Source organism: Bombina bombina, chromosome 12 (assembly GCF_027579735.1).
Source record: "Bombina bombina isolate aBomBom1 chromosome 12, aBomBom1.pri, whole genome shotgun sequence".
Lineage (NCBI taxonomy): Eukaryota > Metazoa > Chordata > Amphibia > Anura > Bombinatoridae > Bombina > Bombina bombina.
Window position 1 is genome coordinate 76,157,509 of NC_069510.1, and position 17,170 is coordinate 76,174,678.

Below are 17,170 nucleotides of genomic sequence, written 5' to 3' on the forward strand. Positions count from 1 at the left end.
CCCCGTAACTCCCTAAACTAACTAGAAAATAAACCTAACACCTAACGCATGCGCAATGTCTATCTCCCTGTCAACCGCGATCTGCTAAAATAAACCTAACACCTAACGCATGCGCAATGTCTATCTACCTGTCAACCGCGATCCCCCCCCCGAAATCCCTAATAAAGTTATTACCCCCTAAACCGCCGCTCCCGGACCCCGCCGCCATCTACATAAACTAACCCCCTACTGTGAGCCTCTAAAACCGCCGCCATCTACCTTATCTATCCCCTAATCTGACCCCTTACACCGCCGCCACCTATATAAAAATGATTAACCCCTAATGTAAGCCCCTTACACCGCCGCCATCTCTATTAAAATGATTAACCCCTAATTTAATCTACCTACCCCGCCGCCAGCTATATTATCTATATTAACCCTAAGTATATTATAGTTAATATAGGTATTACATTATATATATTAACTATATTAACCCTAATTATATTAGGGTTAATATAGTTAATATAGTTACTATAGTATTTATATTAACTATATTAACTCTATCTAACCCTAACTAAATTTATATTAAATTAATCTAATTCATTTATAAACTAAAATATTCCTATTTAAATCTAAATACTTACCTATAAAATAAACCATAAGATAGCTACAATATAATTAATAATTACATTGTAGCTATGTTAGGGTTAATATTTATTTTACAGGTAAATTGTTAATTATTTTAACTAGGTATAATAGATATTAAATAGTTATTAACTATTTAATATCTACCTAGTTAAAATAATTACCCAATTACCTGTAAAATAAATCCTAACCTAAGTTACAAATACACCTACACTATCAATAAATTTAATAAACTACTAACATCTATCTAAAAATACAATTAAATTAACTAAACTAAATTACAAAAAAAAACAAACACTAAATTGCAAAAAATAAAAAAAAGATTACAAGATATTTAAGCTAATTACACCTATTCTAAGCCCCCTAATAAAATAATAAACCCACAAAATAAAAAAAATTCCCTGCCCTATTCTAAATTCAACAAATTTCAAAGCTCTTTACCTTACCAGCCCTTAAAAGGGCCTTTTGTGGGGCATGCCCCAAAGAATTCAGCTCTTTTGCATACAACAAATACAATACCCCCCCCCCATTACAACCCACCACCCACATACCCCTATTCTAAACCCACCCAAACCCCCCTTAAAAAAGCCTAACACTACCCCCCTGAAGATCTCCCTACCTTGTCTTCACCACACCGGGCCGAACTCCTGATCCGATCCGGGCGATGTCTTCCTCCAAGCGGCAAAGAAGAATTCTTCCTCCGGCGACGTCTTCCTCCAAGCGGCAGCAAAGTCTTCATTCTTCCGGCGGCATCTTCAATCTTCTTTCTTCGCTCCGCCACCGCGGAGCATCCATCCCGGCCGACTGCTGAACTTGGAATGATGTACCTTTAAATGACGTCATCCAAGATGGCGTCCGCCGAATTCCGATTGGCTGATAGGATTCTATCAGCCAATCGGAATTAAGTTAAAAAAATCTGATTGGCTGATTGAATTAGCCAATCAGATTCAAGTTCAATCCGATTGGCTGATCCAAACAGCCAATCAGATTGAGCTCGCATTCTATTGGCTGTTCCGATCAGCCAATAGAATGCGAGCTCAATCTGATTGGCTGATTGGATCAGCCAATCGGATTGAACTTGAATCTGATTGGCTGATTCAATCAGCCAATCAGATTTTTTTAACTTAATTCCGATTGGCTGATAGAATCCTATCAGCCAATCGGAATTCGGCGGACGCCATCTTGGATGATGTCATTTAAAGGTACATCATTCCAAGTTCAGCAGTCGGCCGGGATGGATGCTCCGCGGCGGCGGAGCGAAGAAAGAAGATTGTAGATGCCGCCGGAAGAATGAAGACTTTGCTGCCGCTTGGAGGAAGACGTCGCCGGAGGAAGAATTCTTCTTTGCCGCTTGGAGGAAGACATCGCCCGGATCGGATCAGGAGTTCGGCCCGGTGTGGTGAAGACAAGGTAGGGAGATCTTCAGGGGGGTAGTGTTAGGCTTTTTTAAGGGGGGTTTGGGTGGGTTTAGAATAGGGGTATGTGGGTGGTGGGTTGTAATGGGGGGGGGGGGGTATTGTATTTCTTGTATGCAAAAGAGCTGAATTCTTTGGGGCATGCCCCACAAAAGGCCCTTTTAAGGGCTGGTAAGGTAAAGAGCTTTGAAATTTGTTGAATTTAGAATAGGGCAGGGAATTTTTTTTATTTTGGGGGTTTATTATTTTATTAGGGGGCTTAGAATAGGTGTAATTAGCTTAAATATCTTGTAATCTTTTTTTTATTTTTTGTAATTTAGTGTTTGTTTTTTTTTTGTAATTTAGTTTAGTTAATTTAATTGTATTTTTAGATAGATGTTAGTAGTTTATTAAATTTATTGATAGTGTAGGTGTATTTGTAACTTAGGTTAGGATTTATTTTACAGGTAATTGGGTAATTATTTTAACTAGGTAGATATTAAATAGTTAATAACTATTTAATATCTATTATACCTAGTTAAAATAATTAACAATTTACCTGTAAAATAAATATTAACCCTAACATAGCTACAATGTAATTATTAATTATATTGTAGCTATCTTATGGTTTATTTTATAGGTAAGTATTTAGATTTAAATAGGAATATTTTAGTTTATAAATGAATTAGATTAATTTAATATAAATTTAGTTAGGGTTAGATAGAGTTAATATAGTTAATATAAATACTATAGTAACTATATTAACTATATTAACCCTAATATAATTAGGGTTAATATAGTTAATATATATAATGTAATACCTATATTAACTATAATATACTTAGGGTTAATATAGATAATATAGCTGGCGGCAGGGTAGGTAGATTAAATTAGGGGTTAATCATTTTAATAGAGATGGCGGCGGTGTTAAGGGCTCACTTTAGGGGGTTATAGATATAATATAGCTGGCGGCGGGGTACGGGAGCGGCGGTTTAGGGGTTAATAACTTTATTAGGTTGCGGCGGGGTAAAGGAGCGGCGGTTTAGGGGTTAATAGCTTTTTTATTGCTAGGCTAGTGAGGGGGGATAGCGGATAGAGGGTTAGACAGTGCGGGCTATGTTAGGGAGGCGTGTTAGACAGTGCGGGCTATGTTAGGGAGGCGTGTTAGACAGTGCGGGCTATGTTAGGGAGGCGTGTTAGACAGTGCGGGTGTTTTAGACTTTAGTCAGGTTTTATAGGCGCCGGCAGATTCTAACGTGGCGCAAGTCACTGGCGACGCCAGAAATTTGTACTTACGCAGATTTCTGGACATCGCTGGTTTGTGAGACTTACGGCACGTTAGCATCTGACGGCGACCTATATGGGATGGCTCGAGTTGCGAGCTGAAACTGCGGGCGACGCCGGTTCCCTCGCTTGCGCCGCAAACTGCGATCGATATCGGATCGCGCCCTTGTTTTACTGAACATAGTTAACCGTTTTATATTACAATTTAAAGTATGTTTTTTATTTGATGCTGCAATAATAGGCTATTTTTACATCTTTAAAGGGACAGTCTAGTCAGAATTGAACTGTCATAATTCAGAAAGGGCATGCAATATTAAACAACTTTCCAATTTACTTTTAACATCAAATTTGCTTTGTTTTTTTGGCATTCTTTGTTGAAAGCTAAACCTAGGTAGGCTCATTTGCTAATTTCTAAGCCTTTGAAGGCCGCCTCTTATCTCAGTGCATTTAAGACAGTTTTTCACAGATAGACAGCGCTAGTTCATGTGTACCATGTAGATAACATTGTGTTTGCTCCCATGGCTAAAAAGCAATTCTGTAAAAAAAATAAATGGAAAAGGCGGTAGTCTTCAGCGGCTAAGATACAAGGTAATCACAGAGGTAAAAAGTATATTAATATAACTGTGTTGGTTATACAAAACTGGGGAATGGATAATAAAGGGATTATCTATCTTTCTGGAGTAGACTGTCCCTTTAAGCTTTAGTCAGGATAAGATCAGGGATTAAACCAATTTCTACTCCTTGGAACGTTAAAGGGACATGAAACTCACATTTTTTCTTTCATGATTTAGAAAGAGAATGCAATTTTAAAAATCTTTCTAATTTTCTTATATTATCTAATTTGTTTTATTCTCTTGATATTCTTTGCTGAAAAGCATATCTAGATATGCTCAGTTGCTGCTGATTGGTTGCTGCACATAGAAGCCTCGTGTGATTGGCTCACCATGTGCATTGCTTTTTCTTCAACTAAGGATATCTAAAAAATGAAGCAAAATAAATAATAGAAGTAAATTGTAATGTTGTTTAAATTTGTATTCTCTATCTGAATCATGATAGAAAGATTTTGGGTTTAGTGGCCCTTTAATTTGGTTTCAAGAGTTGTGCAAGTCTTTCCTTTGAGTCTATGCATTATTTGATCATTTTAGCTCTGTCTTGGAAGCTATTGTTTATTTTAGCAATATCTTCTGCTAGAAGAGCGTCTGAATTTTCTGCTCTTTCTTGATAGTCTCTTTATCTGTTTTTTTCACCAAGATAAGACTGACGGACTAGATTTGACTTCTTCCAAAGGTGGTTTCTTTTAATAACATCAATCAGGAATTTGAAGTTCCTGTTCTTGATCCTAATCCATGAAAGTCTAAAGAAAGGCTCCTACATAATTTAAATGTAGAGATAACATTTACTTTTTCTTGCAGGCCTAGAAGGATTTTAGACAATTCTCTAAACTATATCTAAACTATCAAATATCTAAACTAAAATACAATTAAATAAACTAAACTATAGTACAAAAAAGACAAACACTAAATTACAGAAAATAAAAAAATTACAAGAACTTTAAACTAATTACACCTAATCTAAGCCCCCTAATAAAATAACCCCCCCCCCCAAAATAATAAAATGCCCTTCCCTATACTAAATTACAAAGTAATCAGCTCTTTTACCAGCCCTTAAAAGGGCTTTTTGCGGGGCATTGTCCCAAAGTAATCAGCTCTTTTACCTGTAAAAAAAAGTACAACCCCCCCAACATTACAACCCACCACCCACACACCCCTACTCTAAAACCCACCCAAACCCCCCTTAAAAAAACCTAACACTAACCCCCTGAAGATCACCCTACCTTGAGCTGTGTTTACCCAGCCGGGCCGAATTCTTCATCCAAGCGGGGCAGAAGAGGTCCTCCATCCGGCCGAAGTCTTCATCCAAGTGGCGTCTTCTATCTTCAATCATCCTGAGCGGAGCCATCTTCCATCCAGCCGACGCGGAGCCATCTTCTTCCAACGACGTCCTAACACAGAATGCCTGGTCCTTTAAATGACGTCATCCAAGATGGCGTCCCTCGAATTCCGATTGGCTGATAGGATTTTATCAGCCAATCGGAATTAAGGTAGGAAAAATCTGATTGGTTGATTTAATCAGCCAATCGGATTGAAGTTCAATCCGATTGGCTGATTGGATCAGCCAATAGAATGTAAGGTCAAATCTAATAATATTTAAGTTAGGGGGGTGTTAGAGTTAGACTTAGGTTTAGGGGTTAATAAGTTTAATATAGGTGGCGGGGGGGTCTGGGAGTTTAGGGGTTAAATATTTAATTTTGTTGCGGTGGGGTCCGGGAGCGGTGGTTTAGGGGTTAAACAATTTATTTAGTTGCGGCGGGATCCGGGATCCGCAGGATAGGGGTTAAAACTTTAATATAGGTGGCGGCGGCAGATTAGGGGTTAATATGTATAATCTAGGTGGCGGCGGGGTCCTGGAGCGGCGGTTTAGGGGTTAATATATTTATTATAGTTGCGGCGGGGTCCGGCGGTTTAGGGGTTAAAATCTTTATTTAGTTGCGGAGGGGTCCGTGGGCGGCGGTATAGGGGGTAAAACACTACAGTATAGTGTGGGTGCTTAGTGACAGGGGTATCAATAAAGCTGGGAAAAAGCCGAAGAGCAGCGAGATCGATGACTGATAAATAACACAGTCTGCTGCTCATCGCTCAGTACTTGGTGAGCGGCTTTTTGACAGCTTTATTGATAAATTTGGCGAGCGTATTCAGGTCTGCGGCAGCGAGGTTAGGCGAACTTAGGTGGGCATATTGGGGCCGGCGAAGACAGGTAAGTACGGAGCTTCATAACTAGAGGCCTACATTTGATCCATTTTCCAGATCACAGCCCATGAGGGATATTTATCAGGCCGTCAACCGCAACGTAATTGTGGCGAGCCTGATTCACCCTATTTATCAAAGCCTACAGACCAGCAAAAGTTGAAATTTGTGACGTAACATACGATCCGCCGGCCTCAACCCTACACAGATCAATGCTTACATCATTACAGATGTTCCGAATACAAATTCGGCGCTATCTGACAACTTTTGCTATTTATCAACTTTCTAACAGGTACGCTCGCCACTATTCAGGCCCAGCGTACCTGTTTTTCAATCCGCCACCCTGGAGGCTGCGGATGCAATAGGAATCAATGGGAGTCTGAAAGCAGCGAAAGCTTATTTTCAATGCTGCCAGATATCCCATTGATTTCTATGGTAGAATAAAAGTTACGTTTACACCTAACACCCTAACATAAGCCCCGAGTTTAAACACCCCTAATCTGCCGCCCGACATCGCCGCCACCTACATAATGTTATTAACCTCTATCCCGCCACTCCCGGAGCCCACCGCAACCTAAATAAATATATTAACCCCTATCCCGCCGCTCCCGGACCCCACCACAACTTAAATAATGTTATTAACCCCTATCCCGCCGCTCCTGGACCCCTCCACAACTACATACATGTATTAACCCCTAAACTACTGGCCTCCCACATCACTACCACTTACTAAACCTATTAACCCCTAAACCACCAGCCTCCCACATCACCATAAACTAAATTCAGCTATTAACTCCTAACAACCCGCTAACTTTACATTAAATATTAACTCATCCCTATCTTATAATAAATTTAAACTTACCTTTAGAATTAAAATAAACTATATTAAACTATTATTTAACCTACCCTATTAAACTACAATTACATTAAACGATAGTAAACTAATAATTAATCTACCCTAACTATTATACTAAAATTACATTAAACTAACAATTAAAATAACTATATTACATATTTAAAACCCTAAAATTCAATCTACAATTAAAAATGACTAAGTTACAAAAGATAACAACTAACTTACACAAAAACATAATTTATGCTTACCTGATAAATTCCTTTCTTCTGTAGTGTGATCAGTCCACGGGTCATCATTACTTCTGGGATATTACTCCTCCCCAACAGGAAGTGCAAGAGGATTCACCCAGCAGAGCTGCATATAGCTCCTCCCCTCTACGTCACTCCCAGTCATTCGACCAAGGACCAACGAGAAAGGAAAAGCCAAGGGTGAAGTGGTGACTGGAGTATAAATTAAAAAATATTTACCTGCCTTAAAAACAGGGCGGGCCGTGGACTGATCACACTACAGAAGAAAGGAATTTATCAGGTAAGCATAAATTATGTTTTCTTCTGTTAAGTGTGATCAGTCCACGGGTCATCATTACTTCTGGGATACCAATACCAAAGCAAAAGTACACGGATGACGGGAGGGATAGGCAGGCTCTTTATACAGAAGGAACCACTGCCTGAAGAACCTTTCTCCCAAAAATAGCCTCCGATGAAGCAAAAGTGTCAAATTTGTAAAATTTGGAAAAAGTATGAAGTGAAGACCAAGTTGCAGCCTTGCAAATCTGTTCAACAGAGGCCTCATTCTTGAAGGCCCAAGTGGAAGCCACAGCTCTAGTAGAATGAGCTGTAATTCTTTCAGGAGGCTGCTGTCCAGCAGTCTCATAAGCTAAACGAATTATGCTACGAAGCCAAAAAGAAAGAGAGGCAGCGGAAGCTTTTTTACCTCTCCTCTGCCCAGAGTAAATGACAAACAGAGAAGACGTTTGTCGAAATTCCTTAGTTGCCTGTAAGTAAAATTTTAGAGCACGGACTACATCCAGGTTGTGCAGTAGACGTTCCTTCTTTGAAGAAGGATTTGGGCATAAAGAAGGAACAACAATCTCTTGATTGATATTCCTTTTAGTAACTACCTTAGGTAAGAACCCAGGTTTAGTACGCAGGACTACCTTATCCGAATGAAAAATCAAATAAGGAGAATCACAATGTAAGGCTGATAATTCAGAGACTCTTCGAGCCGAGGAAATAGCCATTAAAAATAGAACTTTCCAAGATAACAACTTTATATCAATGGAATGAAGGGGTTCAAACGGAACGCCCTGTAAAACATTAAGAACAAGGTTTAAACTCCATGGTGGAGCAACAGTTTTAAACACAGGCTTAATTCTGGCCAAAGCCTGACAAAAAGCCTGGACGTCAGGAACTTCTGACAGACGTTTGTGTAACAGAATGGACAGAGCTGAGATCTGTCCCTTTAATGAACTAGCAGATAAACCCTTTTCTAAACCTTCTTGTAGAAAAGACAATATCCTAGGAATCCTAACCTTACTCCAAGTGTAACCTTTGGATTCACACCAATATAGGTATTTACGCCATATCTTATGGTAAATCTTTCTGGTAACAGGTTTCCTAGCCTGTATTAAGGTATCAATAACTGACTCAGAAAATCCACGTCTTGATAAAATCAAGCGTTCAATTTCCAAGCAGTCAGCTTCAGAGAAGTTAGATTTTGATGTTTGAAGGGACCCTGTATCAGAAGGTCCTGTTTCAGAGGTAGAGACCAAGGTGGACAGGATGACATGTCCACCAGGTCTGCATACCAAGTCCTGCGTGGCCACGCAGGTGCTATTAGAATCACTGATGCTCTCTCTTGTTTGATTCTGGCAATCAATCGAGGAAGCAACGGGAAGGGTGGAAACACGTAAGCCATCCTGAAGTCCCAAGGTGCTGTCAGAGCATCTATCAGGACTGCTCCTGGATCCCTGGATCTGGACCCGTAACGAGGAAGCTTGGCGTTCTGTCGAGACGCCATGAGATCTATCTCTGGTTTGCCCCAACGTCGAAGTATTTGGGCAAAGACCTCCGGATGAAGTTCCCACTCCCCCGGATGAAAAGTCTGACGACTTAAGAAATTCGCCTCCCAGTTCTCCACTCCCGGGATGTGGATTGCTGACAGGTGGCAAGAGTGAGACTCTGCCCAGCAAATTATCTTTGATACTTCCATCATAGCTAGGGAGCTTCTTGTCCCTCCCTGATGGTTGATGTAAGCTACAGTCGTGATGTTGTCCGACTGAAACCTGATGAACCCCCGAGTTGTCAACTGGGGCCAAGCCAGGAGGGCATTGAGAACTGCTCTCAATTCCAGAATGTTTATTGGCAGGAGACTCTCCTCCTGACTCCATTGTCCCTGAGCCTTCAGAGAATTCCAGACGGCACCCCAACCTAGAAGGCTGGCGTCTGTTGTTACAATTGTCCAGTCTGGTCTGCTGAATGGCATCCCCCTGGACAGATGTGGCCGAGAAAGCCACCATAGAAGAGAATTTCTGGTCTCTTGATCCAGATTCAGAGAAGGGGATAAGTCTGAGTAATCCCCATTCCACTGACTTAGCATGCACAGTTGCAGTGGTCTGAGGTGTAAGCGTGCAAAGGGTACTATGTCCATTGCCGCTACCATTAAGCCGATTACCTCCATGCATTGAGCCACTGACGGGTGTTGAATGGAATGAAGGGTGCGGCAAGCACTTTGAAGTCTTGTTAGCCTGTCCTCTGTCAGGTAAATCTTCATTTCTACAGAATCTATAAGAGTCCCCAGGAAGGGAACTCTTGTGAGTGGAACGAGTGAACTTTTCTTTTCGTTCACCTTCCATCCATGTGACCTTAGAAATGCCAGCACTAACTCTGTATGAGACTTGGCAGTTTGAAAGCTTGAAGCTTGTATCAGAATGTCGTCTAGGTATGGAGCTACCGAGATTCCCCGCGGTCTTAGTACCGCCAGAAGAGCACAGAGAACCTTTGTGAAGATTCTTGGAGCTGTAGCCAATCCGAATGGAAGAGCCACAAACTGGTAATGCCTGTCTAGGAAGGCAAACCTTAGGTACCGATAATGATCTTTGTGAATCGGTATGTGAAGGTAAGCATCTTTTAAATCTACAGTGGTCATGTATTGACCCTCTTGGATCATAGGTAAAATTGTCCGAATAGTCTCCATCTTGAACGATGGAACTCTTAGGAATTTGTTTAGGATCTTTAAGTCCAGGATTGGTCTGAAAGTTCCCTCTTTTTTGGGAACCACAAACAGATTTGAGTAAAACCCCTGTCCCTGTTCCGATCGTGGAACTGGATGGATTACTCCCATTAACAAGAGCTCTTGTACGCAGCGTAGAAACGCCTCTTTCTTTGTCTGGATTGTTGACAATCTTGACAGATGAAATCTCTCTCTTGGAGGAGAGTATTTGAAGTCCAGAAGGTATCCCTGAGATATTATCTCTAGCGCCCAGGGATCCTGAACATCTCTTGCCCAAGCCTGGGCGAAGAGAGAAAGTCTGCCCCCCACTAGATCCGATCCCGGATCGGGGGCCCTCAATTCATGCTGTTTTAGGGGCAGCAGCAGGTTTCCTAGTCTGCTTGCCCTTGTTCCAGGACTGGTTAGGTTTCCAGCCTTGTCTGTAGCGAGCAACAGCTCCTTCCTGTTTTGGTGCAGAGGAAGTTGATGCTGCTCCTGCTTTGAAATTACGAAAGGAACGAAAATTAGACTGTCTAGTCTTGGCTTTGGCTTTGTCCTGAGGCAGGGCATGGCCTTTACCTCCTGTAATGTCAGCGATAATCTCTTTCAACCCGGGCCCGAATAAGGTCTGCCCTTTGAAAGGTATATTAAGCAATTTAGACTTAGAAGTAACATCAGCTGACCAGGATTTTAGCCACAGCGCCCTGCGTGCCTGAATGGCGAATCCTGAATTCTTCGCCGTAAGTTTAGTAAGATGTACTACGGCCTCCGAAATGAATGAATTAGCTAGTTTAAGGACTCTAAGCCTGTCCGTAATGTCGTCCAGAGTAGCTGAACCAATGTTCTCTTCCAGAGACTCAATCCAGAATGCCGCTGCAGCCGTGATCGGCGCAATGCATGCAAGGGGTTGCAATATAAAACCTTCTTGAACAAACATTTTCTTAAGGTAACCCTCTAACTTTTTATCCATTGGATCTGAAAAAGCACAGCTATCCTCCACCGGGATAGTGGTACGCTTAGCTAAGGTAGAAACTGCTCCCTCCACCTTAGGGACCGTTTGCCATAAGTCCCTTGTGGTGGCGTCTATTGGAAACATTTTTCTAAATATCGGAGGGGGTGAGAACGGCACACCGGGTCTATCCCACTCCTTAGTAACAATTTCAGTAAGTCTCTTAGGTATAGGAAAAACCTCAGTACTCGTCGGTACCGCAAAATATTTATCCAACCTACACATTTTCTCTGGTATTGCAACTGTGTTACAATCATTCAGAGCCGCTAACACCTCCCCTAGTAATACACAGAGGTTTTCCAGTTTAAATTTAAAATTTGAAATATCTGAATCCAGTCTGTTTGGATCAGAACCGTCACCCACAGAATGAAGTTCTCCGTCCTCATGTTCTGCCACCTGTGACGCAGTGTCTGACATGGCCCTAATATTATCAGCGCACTCTGTTCTCACCCCAGAGTGATCACGCTTACCTCTTAGTTCTGGTAATTTAGCCAAAACCTCAGTCATAACAGTAGCCATATCCTGTAATGTGATTTGTAATGGCCGCCCAGATGTACTCGGCGCTACAATATCACGCACCTCCCTCTGAGCGGGAGATGTAGGTACTGACACGTGAGGCGAGTTAGTCGGCATAACTCTCCCCTCGTTGTTTGGTGAAATTTGTTCAATTTGTACAGATTGACTTTTATTTAAAGTAGCATCAATACAGTTAGTACATAAATTTCTATTGGGCTCCACTTTGGCATTGCAACAAATGACACAGGTATCATCCTCTGAATCAGACATGTTTAACACACTAGCAAATAAACTTGCAACTTGGAAATACAATTCAATTAGAATAATATTAAAATGTACTGTGCCTTTAAGAAGCACAGAAGATCTATGACAGTTGAAAATTAATAAATTGAAACAGTTATAGCCTCAATCCTTGTAAACAATACAACTTTAGCAAAGGTTTAATCCCATTAGCAAAGATAACAAATTCTGAAAGCAGGAAACAAATTACAGAATAAACGTTTTTTATCTCAGTCAAACTATAATTCTCACAGCTCTGCTGAGAGAAATTACCTCCCTCAAAATAAGTTTTGAAGACCCCTGAGCTCTGTAGAGATGAACCGGATCATGCAGGGAATACAATGAGTTGCTGACTGAAATATTTGATGCATAGAAAAAGCGCCAAAAAACGGCCCCTCCCCCTCACACACAGCAGTGAGGGAGAACAGAAACTGTCAGAAAAACAGATTAAGCAACTGCCAAGTGGAAAAATAGTGCCCAAACATTTATTCACACAGTACCTCAGCAAATGAAAACGATTTTACATTCCAGCAAAAACGTTAAACATAATCTCTAGTTATTAAACAGCTTTATGTATTTCTTACAGTGTAATTCTAGTGAAGTACCATTCCCCAGAATACTGAAGTGTAAAGTATACATACATGACATTATATCGGTATGGCAGGATTTTCTCATCAATTCCATTGTCAGAAAATAAAAACTGCTACATACCTCTATGCAGATTCATCTGCCCGCTGTCCCCTGATCTGAAGTTTACCTCACTCCTCAGATGGCCGAGAACAGCAATATGATCTTAACTACTCCGGCTAAAATCATAGCAAAACTCTGGTAGATTCTTCTTCAAACTCTGCCAGAGAGGTAATAACACACTCCGGTGCTATTTTAAAATAACAAACTTTTGATTGAAGATATAAAACTAAGTATAATCACCATAGTCCTCTCACACATCCTATCTAGTCGTTGGGTGCAAGAGAATGACTGGGAGTGACGTAGAGGGGAGGAGCTATATGCAGCTCTGCTGGGTGAATCCTCTTGCACTTCCTGTTGGGGAGGAGTAATATCCCAGAAGTAATGATGACCCGTGGACTGATCACACTTAACAGAAGAAATAAAAAACACTAAGTTACACAAAATAATAAACACTAAATTACACAAAATAAAAAATGAATTATCAATTTTTTAAACTAATTACACCTAATCTAATAGCCCTATCAAAATAAAAAAAGCACCCCCAAAATAAAAAAAACAAACTAGCCTACAATAAACTATCAATGGCCCCAAATAAATCAGCTCTTTTACCTGTAAAATAAAATACAAACACCCCCCAACAACAGTTAAACCCACCACCCACACAACCAAACCCCCCAAATAAAAACCTATCTAAAGAACCTAAGCTCCCCTGTCATGCTACTGTCCCTTTAGTTAGAGGCATGCACCTTTTTATCACTCTGTCTATTTAACCACACCTCTGATAACTTTTAGTTGTTTGTCATTGTGGCAGGTGTTCACTTCTCTGGAATACAGCACCTAAAGCCTACTCATTTGTATTAACTGAAGTACAAGACTTGCCTGCTCATTTTCTGAGCATTGTGGATTTTCGTTTACTCAGTAGCTGCAATCAGCTGTGTGCAGCTCTGCCTTTCTCTGACTCACCTTTCTCACAGCCTGGATCACAACCAGACCTGCAGACTGCATCAGCCGCCATAACAGCGTGTCTCCTCTGAGCAGAGCCTGCTCTATCTGGGATCCCAGCACCGGTAACTACACAATATGCAATATTGCGTGACAGATGTAAGTTATTTTGCTACAAGTCTAAAGTAACAACTTATAACGTGTAATTATTCTAACAGCCTTAATAGTAATCCACATACCAGTAGCCTGATTTCTATTCCTGTGGTTTCCTACCTGTATCCTTAACCAGTGTTGATAACAATTGTTATTCTATTAACCCTTTGTGTCGCTTGGGGCTATGTGAATATATGACCTGCTCTCACATGTTATCAAGGGTCAACATACTAAACTGCCTATTCACTGACACTTATATAAAAGGTTGTATAAGGATCATAAGCAGGCTACAAATACATAAGAAATGAGATTAACCCCTAATTCCTTAACTCTGTAAAAATGGATTCAGTAAACAGCATTACATCCCCATTGCCCTGAAAAGGGCATTTGTATGGGCATTGCCCTTAAAAGGGCATTTAGCTCTTTTTCAGCCCAAAGTCCCTAACCTTAAATTAAAATCCACCCTTAAAACCCTTAAAAACCTAACCCCGAAGATCCACTTACAGTTTTCGAAGAGTGGACATCCATCCTCATCCAAGCGGCAGAAGTCATTAGCGAAGCCGGCAGAAGTCTTCATCCAAGCGGACCGAAGTCTTCATCCAAGCTGGCAGAAGTCTTCATCCAGACGGCATCTTCTATTTTCATCCATCCAGCGCGGAGCAGCTCAATCTTCAAGAAATCTAGCGCGGAGCATCCTCTTCTATCAGCCAATCGGAATTAAAGGTGAAAAAATCCTATTGGCTGTTGCAATCAGCCAATAAAATTGAGCTTGTATTCTATTGGCTGATTGGAATAGCCAATATAATTTGAGCTCAATCCTATTGGCTGATTGGATCAGCCAATAGGATGAAAGCTCAATAGTCAATAGGATTTTTTCACCTTAAATTCCGATATCATAATGTAAGAGACACCATCTTGGATGACGACATTTAAAGGAAACCTCATTCTTCAAGAGACGTCGGAAGAAGAGGATGCTCCTCGCCGGATGTCTTGAAGATGGAGCCGCTCTGCGCCGGATGGATGAAGATAGAAGATGCCGTCTGGATAAAGACTTCTGCAGGCTTGGATGAAGACTTCGGCCCGCTTGGATGAAGACTTCTGCCGGCTTCGCTGAGGACTACTGCCGCTTGGGTGAGGCTGGATGTCCCCTCTTCAAAAACTGTAAGTGGATTTTCGGAGGTTAGTTTTAGGTTTTTTTAAGGGTTTATTGGGTAGGTTTTAATTTTAGATTAGGGACTTTGGGATGCAAAAGAGCTAAATGCCCTTTTAAGGGCAATGCCCATACAAATGCCCTTTTCAGGGCAATGGGGAGCTTAGGTTTTTTAGATAGGTATTTATTTGGGGGTTTGGTTGTGTGGGTGGTGGGTTTTACTGTTGGGGGGGGTGTTTGTATTTTATTTTACAGGTAAAAGAGCTGATTTCTTTGGGGCAATGCCCCGCAAAAGGCCCTTTTAAGGGCCATTGATAGTTTATTGTAGGCTATTATTTATTTTTTTTGATAGGGCTATTAGATTAGGTGTAATTAGTTTAAAAAAATGATAATTTATTTTTTATTTTCTGTAACTTAGTGTTTATTATTTTATGTAACAGTGTTTTTTATTTCGTGTAACTTAGTTGTTATTTTTTTGTAACTTCGTAATTTTTAATTGTAGATTTAAATAACTTGAGTAAGGTTAGGGTTTTAAATATGTAATATAGTTATTTTAATTGTTAGTTTAATGTGATTTTAGTATACTAGTTAAGGTAGATTAATTATTAGTTTAATATAGTTTAATGTAATTTTAGCATAATAGTTAGGGTAGATTAATTAATAGTTTAATATAGTTTAAAGTATTTTTAGAATAATACTTAGGGTAGGTTAATTAATAGTTTAATATAGTTTAATTTAATTCTAAAGGTAAGTTTAAATTTATTATAAGATAGGGATGAGTTAATATTTAATGTAAAGATAGCGGCTTGTTAGGTTTAGGGGTTAAATAGTTTATGGCGATGTGGGGGCTGGCGGTTTTAGGGGTTAATAGGTTTAGTTAGTGGTAGTGATGTGGGAGGCCAGGGGTTAATATGTTTATTTAGTTGTGGCGGCTTCCGGAAGTGGCGGGATAGGGGTTAATAACTTTATTAGAGTTGTGGTGGGCTCCAGGAGCGACGGAATAGGGGTTAATACATTAATTTACTTGCGGCGGGGTCTGGGAGCGGCGGGAAAGGGGTTAATACATTTATTTAGTTGTGGCGAGGTCCGGGAGCAGCGGGATAGGGGTTAATACATTTATTTACTTGCGGCGGGGTCCAGGAGCAGCGGGATAGGGGTTAAACATTTTAGTAAAGTGGCAGTGTTTAGACACAGGATATAAATAAAGTTGGGAAAAAGCCAAATAGCAGCCATATCGATGACTGCTAGTTAACAACAGTCCGCTGCTCATCGTCCTGTACTTGGTTTTTGGCTTTTTGACAGATTTTTTTTATAAATATGGAGAGCGTATTCAGGTCCGCGATATTAGGCGAGCGTATTGGTGCCGTTGAATGCAGCAAAGTTGACAGCTTGATAATTCGGCCTCAGAGTCTACATGATCTGTAAAGACTTTTTTAGGTTATTACAGATAGCTTGATAAGATAGTAGGCTAGCTATGTATAGTAATGATTCAGCACTGTCTAACTGTTTTTTATGTCTGTGCAGTTCCTTTCACAGCTCATGGTCTTTATGATAAGTATAGTGAGCTCCATATTCTGCGGACACCTGGGGAAGGTGGAACTGGATGCTGTATCTCTGGCAATTGCGGTATGTTCTGAGTTATCTAATGACAATGAATATTGACAGTTCTAGACTCGATTTGCATCCCTAGGCTATGGCACCTGCACACTATATATAAGATAAATACTGGCAAAGTATTGGCCGGCTTTAGCTCCCTACTCTTTTTCATAAAATGAAACCAAGGACAATCTAAACCCATTCAGAACTATTCAGACCCAGACCTTAAAGGGACACTGAACCAATTTTTTTCTTTCATTATTCAGATAGAGTATGAAATTTTAAGCAACTTTATAATTTACTCCTATTATCAATTTTTCTTTATTCTCTTGCTATCTTTATTTTAAAAGCAGAAATGTAAAACTTAGCAGCCAGCCCATTTTAGGTTCAGCACCATGGATAGCGCTTGCTTATTGGAGGCTTACATTCACCCACCAATAAGCAAGCATAGCCCAGGTTCTCAAACAAAAAAGGGCTGGCTCCTATGCATCACATTCCTGCTATTTAAATAAACATAGCAAGAAAACAAAGAAAAATTTATAATAGGAGTAAATTAGAAAGCTGCTTAAAATTGCATGCTCTATCTGAATCATGAAAGAAAAATGTTGGGTTTAGTGTTCCTTTAAACAACTCAACCTTGCCTACAAAGTGCCTTGACTCTAC

General features: G+C 40.4%; 1 protein-coding gene across 1 annotated transcript in view; it reads left to right on the forward strand.

Annotated features, from left to right (window-relative positions):
* Positions 1-17,170, forward strand: part of LOC128642779 (multidrug and toxin extrusion protein 1-like) — a 585,931-nt gene that overhangs the window by 40,586 nt on the left and 528,175 nt on the right. The window contains exon 3 of the mRNA XM_053695580.1: positions 16,436-16,537. Coding sequence (XP_053551555.1) covers positions 16,436-16,537 — 102 coding nt within the window. The remainder of the gene's footprint in view (positions 1-16,435; positions 16,538-17,170) is intronic.